The sequence below is a fragment of the Vidua macroura genome, chromosome 16, assembly GCF_024509145.1.
Source record: "Vidua macroura isolate BioBank_ID:100142 chromosome 16, ASM2450914v1, whole genome shotgun sequence".
Classification (NCBI taxonomy): Eukaryota; Metazoa; Chordata; class Aves; order Passeriformes; family Viduidae; genus Vidua; species Vidua macroura.
Genome location: NC_071586.1, coordinates 7,728,376 through 7,738,941, shown reverse-complemented (window position 1 = coordinate 7,738,941; position 10,566 = coordinate 7,728,376). Strand labels below are relative to the sequence as shown.

Here is a 10,566-nt window from a genome sequence, read left to right as displayed (position 1 = left end):
ACATAAACCCCTTTAACTGTACTTGAGGAGGCTTAAAAAGAGCAGTTGGAATACGAGTTCAGGTTGACAGACAGGAAACAAGTTGTCAATGCAGGATGTAAAATTCAGTAAGTAAAAGAGTTATGTAAAAGGCAAGACACATATTCCAGTTCACCCTTGTGTTAATGACCTGATACGTATCTTTTTACACTCCCAAGTCCTCAAGCACAGGAACTGTATTTAGATGTAGGATCTCCTGTGCCTGCTCTCACAAGGGCCATATGTCTAACACCTTATTTAATGATGGGTAAGCCATCTAGAATATCAAGCCAACTAGAAATATCAAGCCAACAGGAACCATGACTAGGCCTAACAGAATAGGTACCTTCCACATTTTAGTGGAAATAGTGTGCATTAAATAACACTGCTGCTACTCTGCCCGTAACAGTGAGTGCTATTGGTTTACTGGGATTACTATCATAGCTTTTGGTTCACAAAATAGCTGAAAAGTTACAAAAAGGCAGGGTTGCAAAAGGGTCAAAAAGAGTTGACACCACAGATCAAGCAGAGTATTTTCATATTCTTATTTAGCACCCACTTTCTTTCTAGGTAGCCAATATCTTGATAAGAGGATGCCATAAAAAGGAGATGTGGTAGGGTTATTTGAATGACAAAGTAGTTACTTCCTGTTGATTAATCTTGTCTCTTACCACCTTTTTCCTATTGGGAGTTTTTACCACTAGGACTTTTCAACACAAATCTACCTCATATTCTCACTCTGCAAAGGACAAACAAGTTATCATACAGAGAACAACTGGGCAGTCGTGTAAAATTTCAAATATATCACCTTTCAGTCCTGAAGTATGTATTTCAAATATATCACCTTTCAGTCCTGAAGTATGTATTTCAAATATATCACCTTTCAGTCCTGAAGTATGTATTTTTCATGTCTTAACAGGACAAGTTCACTTGGCTGGCGCAACTGGAATTCACACGGCTTTTGGCTTTCTTCAAATGGAAGAACAACAGGCCTGTGACCATCATGCAGGAATGCTCTCAACTATTCTGGTAGCAGAAATAAAGCCCAAAACTGAAGGTAACATTTTGCTTGATGTTGTAAAATATATATACGGTTAAAGCAAAATTGTTGGTGCCTTTTTAACTCACAAATACCTTAGGTAAAAACAGCTAAAAATTACAATGTGGGGCTTGGTATCAGGCTGCTAAGTCAGATATCTGCAGTAACACCAATCGCTGTCAACCTGTCTTTATTATATTGAACAATTTTTTTAAAAACTGTAGCAGTTTTTTCACCTTTAAAAGCACATGCAGATTTCTGCTCTTGGCACGCATGCTTCTTGCTTCAGAAAGACAGCATTTATTAAAATATTTCTCAGACTTTTTTTCCCTGGGATAGACCCCTCTCTTCCTTTTGACACTTGAAAAAATTGAGTATTTTTGGGGCCATCACCTTTTTGTACTATCACCATTTATTTGTACCAGCTTGTAAATTAGAAGGAAACCAATGAGTCATTACAGATTTTGATAAAAAAAAAAAGCTCTTGGGATCAGATTTCCTAAGAAGGTATTTTACTTCATCAATAAATTTGTTTACTGAAAATAGACCATGGAATGACGATACAAAACATGATACAACAGACAACATTCATGCTGACTGTGGCACACGCACCTTTTTGCGTGCCTGCTTCTGTGATTTTGAAAACTTCCTGGCTGACTGTATCAACTTGCCAGCTTTGGGTGTTGCAAAAGACTTTGCTTCAAGTTTTTTTGGAGCCTTTTTCATGTCTTTTTCTTTTATTGCTTCCTTTGGCTTACTGACCTGCTTGGCTTTTTTCTCTTTTGATGCCATCTGCAAGTTTGCACACTCTTCTGTAACATCAGGTTTTGATTTTGGAGTATCCACCACTAGAGATTTTTTCTTTCTCTTACCAAGGGGTGTTTTGGCTTTCTTGCCCAAATTACCACTTTTTTCTGGACTTGGTCCCATTTTCTGTATTTAACACAAACAAAAAAATTACCATTCCACCCAAGAAACATATTTCCTGTTTTTCAGGAAGAAGGATCAGTGAAAACCATTACAAATGACAAATACTTTCAACTCAATTGCACCCTAGTCTACTTGAAGTGTGCTAACACATACTGTTCCCTAAGGAGTAATGAACAATTTAAACAGTTCAAAATCTTTAGTTTTAACTGAAATGCAAGTTTCTCAATATTATTCAACAATTACCTTCAGGTCAGCTGAGCTCGTTGTTTGTATAGGTACCAGTTGTGGAATTTCTTCATCATCACAATCACCTGCTTCTTGGACTATTTCTGTCTTTTCTTTTGTCACAGGCTCCTGGGTACCAGCAGCAGTTTTACTTTCTGTTGTCACAGTGACGTGACTTGACTTCAGTTTTTTAGCTGTCTTCTTCACCTTCTTGGGTTTTGCCTTCTAGAATTAATCAGAAGTACATCTCAGACAAATCCTCATACCATTTCTAAATGTATAATAATTGTTTTCATGTCGTTAAAAATTAGATGGTGTAGCAACATTAAAGACTTTTACATATGGATGATTAGTCCAGGTCTATTGAATAAAATACAAAAAAATGCATTATATGCAGAAGTTTATTATAAATAGCTCACAACTATAGTAATGTCAACCTTAAAGTCTCTAAGTTGAATATGCATGGTCCCAATTTCAGACAAATTAATATAAACAGAACAGTACAAAGGAATAGCCAATTATTATTTTTTAACAAGTATGAGCTCCTCCTATATACACAAATATATGAGATTGAGAATTATTCAGATGCCACTGATTAACCAACAAAGAACAGATGTGAAATCTGAACCCACGTATGTTAATGAGCGTATTTTCAGAAGGCAAATACGGATAAACAATAAAAGCAAAGCTCTAAGAATGAATCTCAGCTCCCTTGAGTTTAGGTCTAGAAACACTTTATTTATTTCCTGTTTGCTTTAAAACCTGTAAGGGAGTTTCCATAATTTCTTATTGTTACTGAGTATTTAAAGCACTGAGGCAGGAGTGTCTACCCAGTAGTAGAAATAAAAACCTGGGATCGGTTTCTAATGCATTTAAACCCAACATAACAATACACAAAAGGAAAACAAAGAACTAGAACTAAATGTACCTATTTAATTTATGCAAAGTTTGAAAAAATTTTGGTTACCTTTACTTCATTTTTCTTGAGAGATGGCTCTTTGTCAAGCTCATCCAGGTTGGAGATATTTGCAGTAAATATTGGGAGTGCAACCGATTTAAGTGTTTTGAGGTGAAGAATTTTTACATTTTTCCATTTCTGCAAAAACAAACCCAGTATATTATGTAAAAATAAGGCTGAAGTATGAACCTATTTGTCTGTAATGCAGTCAATCAGCAGTACCTTTGGTAACTTGTTACCAATCACTTTTGCTGCTGCAATGATATTCTCAAGTATCTCATCCACTTTCATCCCAGTGTGACCTATGCGTGTTGTACTGAAAAAAAAATGAATAATAATTATATATGGGCAAATAAACTGATTTCAAGTTACTTATTTAGTTTAGGCATACCCAGAAATGCAAAAAGCCCACTTATCTGCAATAATCATAAAGAAGGGATGGCTACAGCAGAAATCTTTTGTGATAACATAAGGGATTCACCTGTATTCATCTTTCCATATTTGGATACGCAACTTCTGCCTTATATTACAAGGCATTACTACCAATTCAGATCCTTTCAGATACACAATACATGAAAAAATCTTATTACAATAGAATATTTTCGAATTACAAAAATATTATTAAATTAGATTAAACCTAAGATTGTACACGCGCTTTGACAGTGACAGGTGTCTAGAAATTCCTTAGGTAAAAGGAAAAAAGAACAAAACCCTTCAACTTCACAGTAGAACTTAAGTAGAACTACTAATTTAACTATACAGGTAAAGGTTCAAAATGCCCCCCATTTGGAATGACCCTTAACATCTTTTATTCACATACTAAAGGAATCACTTAAAAGTCCTACAGTTAGGACAGAATCATCCTTCAAGTGATGTATTAATCTATTGGTACTTACTAACAGCACCCTTTGTTGTTAACTGGGAGTGTAGTCCCTTGGATATGTTTTTCTAGTTCCTTGGCAAGATCTTTGGCTTTCAGGTTTACAGATAAAGGTGCCCTAAAACAGAAAGGGAGCGGGGTAAAAAAAAAAAAAAGGAAATAATTAGAAAACCCAAAACAAAACCAATTCCTCCATTACTAAGAAGAATCTGATCTTAAAGAGATAATGCAAGAATGGATTTCCAAAGTTTAAAGACCTACTTTTTCTTTGCATAGAAGTGTTTTCCTAGATGTGAGGGCAAAAGCCTTCTAATTCGGTCATCAGACAGAAAGAGATCAAAACTGTTCAGGAGGCGCCGCTTCGCTTCAAACATTTTATACTCCTTTTTGAGGGTTTTGTATGAGATGATCTGCAACACAAGCACCCGTTTAGTCCCTGCTGCTGAAAATGTAACCTGAAATGCTTCTCAGAACTGCACAGATTAAAGCTGCAGAACTGATAGTCCCTCACAGTGTGTTCTTTTAGAAAGCTGAACACAATCAAAAAGTATCCATTTCCTACTGTTTTAAAGAATCAAAAAAATATGGATCTCTTGCATAGTAACTGCACATCACAAAACAGAACTCGTGTATATGAAAAACATCTAAATCAAGGTTAAATATAACAAGTTGTTATACAGTTTTATTGTTGGTGGCATAGATAATCAAATGTTGTGAGTTTTCCTGGTTGGTTACTCAAACTAAATATTGAACATTTATCTAGAAATTGTATCTGATTACTAAAAATCCCGTTTCAAACTGAAGAAATTATTCCAAGTAAACTTTGTGTTTTAGAAACACCACAGTATGAGTAGTGAGAAAAATCTTACTAGAGTATGTGAATGAGAATTAGAATATTAGACAGCAGAAAAGAATGACTACTTGTATTCTTTTTGGTGGTATAAAAGGAAAGAAATGACAGTACTGTGTTATATCAAGGACCTCCCTTACCTGGCTAATACTTCTGATCCCATTCCGGAGTAAAAGTTTCTTGTATAGATTTTCAGTCTGTTCTGCTGATAAATTTGGTTCATCCTTTGTGAACAGGCAAACGTCAGCTGTTTCTGGTCGAATGCCATGGGGCAGTGGTCTACAATAAGAATATGAGATGCATAAAAAATGTCTAATAAGAGAAAGAAGTTTTCCTCAGAACTAGGACTACATTGGAGATCAGTACCCTTTAACAACACAGAGCAGTGCCTGTATTTACACTTTGTTAACTACTAAATATTCTCAGTGGAACCTACAGTTGATAAGCATACAGAACTGTAAAAGTGAAATCATGGAACACCACGGCTCCAGTCAGATAGAAAGCAGAATCCTCTATCCTGCCAGCAGCCCTTACCACAGGGGTCCTCATAAACAGATGTAAACTTTCTCAATGTAGTGCAGCTACAGTCTAAAACAAGACTTCTAATTCATATTCAGGTTTGGTTATCTAAAGAAACAAGAAGTATTACTAATGATTTGGTGGTGGGTCAAGACAAAGAAAGTGATTCTAGATATTTTCTAGATATAGAAATAGATAACACCTACATATTTTCCAAAGCTAAAGGACTGAAAGGCACATACCCGGTAACTGGCAGCCAACAGAACCAGTATCCCCTGCGCAAAAAGCTGGCACAGCCCAGCTTCCAGTTATACCGAAACTGGGGGTAAAGCAGCTTCTGACCCGGCAGTTCTTAGTCACGGCACAGAAGCTCCCGGACAAGGCCGTGGCAGTCAAACCCTTTAAGCTCAAAATCTGCAAAGTGTTCTTTTCCAAGCCAAAGGACACGAGCAACCCCTGTAACCATGCGGCCGGATATCAATGTCTTACATTCTGATGACTTTTGCCACCTGCGGGACCTTCCACACCGTCACCAGTAGATGGACGCTCTCGCTCTCGTTGAGGAGTAGCGCGTCTCCCTTGGCCTTTCTTCTGGAGAAAGCCAAGAGAGCCTCCACCGCCTTCTTCACCTGCAACGGCACCACAGCGGCAGCAGCCGCAGGTCAAGCCCGGCCCGGCCGCGCTCCCGCCTGCCCGGCTCCCCGCAGCCCCCGGGCGCGCTCCAGGCGCTCGTCCAAATACCTGGGCACGGTCCAACTGTTCCCTGCCGCTCGCCATGGGCCACCGCTGCCGCCACGTGCGGCCTCCGCGCCTGCGTGCGCGCCGCTTTCCGGTGCACGGCGGGGCCCGTCCGGGGCGGGGCCCGCGTGGGGCGGGGCCGGGGCCCGCGGGGCGGTCGGTGCTTTCCGCTCCTGCGCACGGCAGCGGTTGCGAGCTCGGGGCGCGGATGCTCCGCGTGTGCGGTGGGCACGAGCTGTGTGTGCGGGCAGCTTTGCCCCAGCAGGATCACGGGCTAACCGGACTTGGAGCAGAGTTCCGGAGGCCGCCAGTCCATCCCGCTTCGGCACCAGGGCCAGCCGGAGGTCAAGCCGGGTTGCTCAGGGTTGTAGCCACCGTGTCCTCACGTTTAAAAGCGTTTAGTCGGAATCGCCTTGTTTTATTGATGGTGCTCTCCTAGTCCAACCCCTGATGCTGCTGCCCCCCTTTGCTTCCAGGGGTAGCTCGTGTTTAGCCTGCTGTGCTCCTGGCGTTTCCCAGCACAGCTGTTGCCCAGCCAGTCATTTCCCAGTCTGTGTTTTGCAAGGGGCTGCTCCTTCCCAAATGCAGGTTTGCGTTTGTCTTTTTTGCGTATTGACGGGTTTATGTTGCCGAGTCTTTCCGGCCTATCTCGGTCCCTCTGTTCATGAAGGTAGTGATTGGTCCTAAGTTTGATTCCCTCTGCAAATTTGATGTGGCCATGCTTCAGGTCACTGTTAGAGATACTAAATAGAACATGGCCCAGGATAAATCCCAGCAGTACTCCATTTGTTACTGGCCTTCAGGTGGAGTACAAGCCATTATCTCTGCCTTCCAAGCCCTGTTATTTGAACAGTGGTTACCATCTAGTTGGCCACCGAGCACACCATCACGTTTGGGAAGAATTGAGCATGTTCTTCAGATTCCTTCTTTGAAGACTATCCCTGATTTTACTTCCTGTATTTCTGTCCTCTTGCACTGGAGTGCTGTCATAAGTTTCCTGTTTAGCCAGGCTAGTCTCCTGATAGATGTACTTGTTTTGCTGAGTATTCAGGAGGGAGTGTTTGTATGATTGGTGGAGGTTGTCCTTAAAGACCTGCTGTCAGATTTCCTGAGTTCCTTTCCCCTTAGAGCTGCCTCCCATGGGATCCTGCCCGCTGGTTCTCTGAATAAATCAGTCTTTCTCATGGACTCCAGGGACTGTAGTCTGCTGCTCATTTTCCTCATACACTCTATCTCGAACATGGCTATTTCCGAGTCACTACCGTTGGAGCTACCACTGATGATCACGTCAAACCATTTCTTCCTCGTGTGTGACTAATAAAGGCAGAGCTGCTGCCTCTCCTGTTCAGTTTAGAAATGCATTGACTGACTACATGGAAATAGCTTAATTGCAGAATGCTTATTCCATTGAGTTCCATGCTGGATAAGTACATTGTTCTGAGATAAAATCTAGCCTGGAATTATTTTGGTCTCATTCTCACAATGCTGTGTGTGTCCTGGCAGCTTTGGGTTGTCTGCATTTGTCACACAGGTAAGCTGCTCTCTGGATAACACAGCTATGCATAACCAGGGCTTAAATATGTATGAGATTAGGAGTCTTAGTCATTCACTCTTCTCTAGACTTTTTCCTGCTCTTTGCCTTTCTATGTATAGTTTTTTTCCTTCTCATCAGATGTCTTCCAGCATAATTTGTTGCTCCATCAGTGTGGCCAGTGCAAAGAGAAACTAAAATACCCTAGTTTCTTGTCAACTGCTTTATGTAGTGGTTTATATTTTCTTTCTGCTGGAGCAATATTAGAATAGTTGATGGCATCAAGACTTATCCAGACAGGAAAGAACTATACAGACATACACTGATTTTAAAGAGTGAAAAAAAAAAACATCCTGGAAAATGGAAATTTTCCTTTCCTATTGTGTTTTTTTAATAAAACCAAATCAAAACAAAAAAGGAACTGGCTAAGAACTGTCCTATGTTGCCATGTTGTATGAAGTACTGATTAGAGAAATTACTGAAGGTGAGGAACATGCAGGGTAGCCAAGGAAGGCAGACTCATTAAAACCTTTTCAGTACTGCTGGAATTTCTGCATGTGATACTAGCTGTGGTGCTGTATATTCTGTCTATTAGCCTTGCTTCTATCTTTGCACATTTTAGGGCAACATTTTAGGGTATTTTAATAAAACATCGACATATTAATGTGACATGTTAAAACAAAATAGAAAAAGTCAGATGACAGGAACATCTCTCTAAAAATGAGCCAGGCTAGTCATGTAAGGTATGATTGAACAGCATGTTTGAACACTGACTTTACTGGGTCAATATAGCATTAATAGGATAAAACTGCAGGGACTATTATTAGTGACTCAAATTTGAATTTTTCACATATCAGTCTCATCCAAGTACATTTTTCTGAAAAAATTTTGGTCTGACATGACTAAATTTTACCAGATGTGGTTTAACTGACTTAGTCTAATCATTTTCTCTTGAATGGTACTTGACATAAGTAACAGAGCTGTCTCAAAAAAATTAAGTTAATCTGTGAATTAGAAATATTTCAGCTTAATACAACATGCATTGAATTTAAACTATAAAAGAGTGCACCTTTAATTTAGCAATGTCATAAATTTACAGCTACTCCTGCAAGGAAATCAGCTTTGTTACTTTTATCGGTGTTATTGCTGTACACTGTCCTGCTGTACCTCTCAATTTAACTTTTTGGATCATGAAAGTATGTATTTTCTTTAAAAAAGTTTGTGTTGCTTATTTAAATGCTAAGATGGAAAAGAATTTCAGTATGTTCTACCTCATTACTTATTTAAGATTTTTTAAAATATGCCTAATTTTCTACTTTCACACAGCAGAAGGTGCTATTGTTTCTGCTGTAAAGAGGTCTTTTAGGTTTAAGGTTATTCAAGTTTCAGTTCCCGGCTCGTATTCCTCCAGACTATTTGATGGCAATGCCAAAATCCCAGATCTCTGTAAGTGTAGTTCTTGCAACAAAACCAGCACAAAGAGTATGCAGAGATTAAGACAGGACTAAGAAGTGCTTTACAAGAGAGCTCAGAAGAGAATCTCCCCGCTAGACCTGAATTCAAGCACTGTTTTCTTTTGCCTGTGCTCCTTTGCAAAGCTGGAGTCAGCCTCCAGCTGTAACCAGACACGAGGCTTTGGTGCAAGTCATTCACAGGCACCAAGAGGGCTGTTCCAAAGGACAGGGACCCTGGCACTGGACAAAGCTGCAAAGCTTTCTTGTTATAATGCTTTGCCTCTCATCCCTTCTAGGGGCTTAACAGATGACAGGAACACTGCCTCAAGTACCTTTTTGTCACACAGCAGTTAATCTGTCATGTCTCTTATTACCCTTATTGAGAAGTAGGTGGACTTTTTTGGGTGTATGGAACTGAGAGGAGCTGTAGAAAAAATATACATTGGAAGGAAAGCCAATGAAAGCATATGGATTATCAAACACTATATATACACAGACAACAGATTTTGGGTTTGTTAGCATAAATTTCTATTTTATATTAAGACTAGAATCCTTTCTAGCATTTCTTCAGAGGAAAAGTAATATCTTGTCAGGTTTATAGTGTGATAAAATAAACACAAGGAAAGAAACATGTTCACAATATAAAATCTTCAGTAGTAACTCCAGTTTTGTTGGTATATTTTTTTTGTACCAAATCCTCTATAGAGTATACAAAAAGAGCAGAATAAGTAAGAGCCTTTAAGTACCAGTTCAGGAAGAAAACAGTCTTGTCTGGAGTACATGTCATCTGCTTTAACAGCATCATTTCAACAGTCTGCAGTACGAACCAAAATGCCAGAGTAATACAGATCAAATACCTGGGACATTGAAACAGTCTTTTCTTCTTAGGTAATATTCAGTAATAAACACTTATAAAAACACATTTCTCATCATTAACATGATTTTTAATATATAGACTGGTGCCATAAGTAGTGTAAAAGAGAGGTTCTTCATTGAGTAATTTTCATTGGGCTTTTTATGCCACTGAAAAAAAATCTGTAGAGGGGCATAAAAATTGCAACCAGCAAATATCGCCATACATAAATCTCCTTAAAACAGCTCTTTTTCTTACAACACTATTACACCATCATCAATAGCTTGCTGTTCAGGAATACAATTTACTACCAGACTAAGTGTTTCAGGAACTGGTGTCATCATGTTTGTGGATCAGTTCCTGATTGTCTAAGATGAGCAAAGTAGCTGGAATGATATCACGTAGACAGTTGATGGCAATGTTACTCAACTGACCACTGCACCCATTCCTCCAGCTACTGTGCTTTACTTCTTGGAGCTTGTAGGAACAAGGAATTATTTTCCTGTTGCCAAGTAATTAGTACTGCTGCACATTGTTTTGTTTTTTTTTTTATTTAGTATTTATTACATAC

The 10,566-nt window shown here is 39.3% G+C and overlaps 1 protein-coding gene across 1 annotated transcript; it reads right to left on the bottom strand.

Annotated features, from left to right (window-relative positions):
• Positions 1-1,552: 1,552 nt before the first annotated feature.
• On the bottom strand, positions 1,553-6,268 carry RSL1D1 (ribosomal L1 domain containing 1). The gene is made up of 9 exons (XM_053991615.1): positions 6,161-6,268; positions 5,909-6,048; positions 5,041-5,179; positions 4,312-4,460; positions 4,067-4,168; positions 3,393-3,486; positions 3,180-3,308; positions 2,231-2,437; positions 1,553-1,990 (listed from the first exon to the last, which is right to left on the bottom strand). Exons 1-9 carry the CDS (start codon positions 6,194-6,196, stop codon positions 1,646-1,648), a joined length of 1,341 nt encoding a protein of 446 aa, XP_053847590.1. The 5' UTR covers positions 6,197-6,268; the 3' UTR covers positions 1,553-1,645.
• Between the last annotated feature and the right edge of the window lie 4,298 nt (positions 6,269-10,566).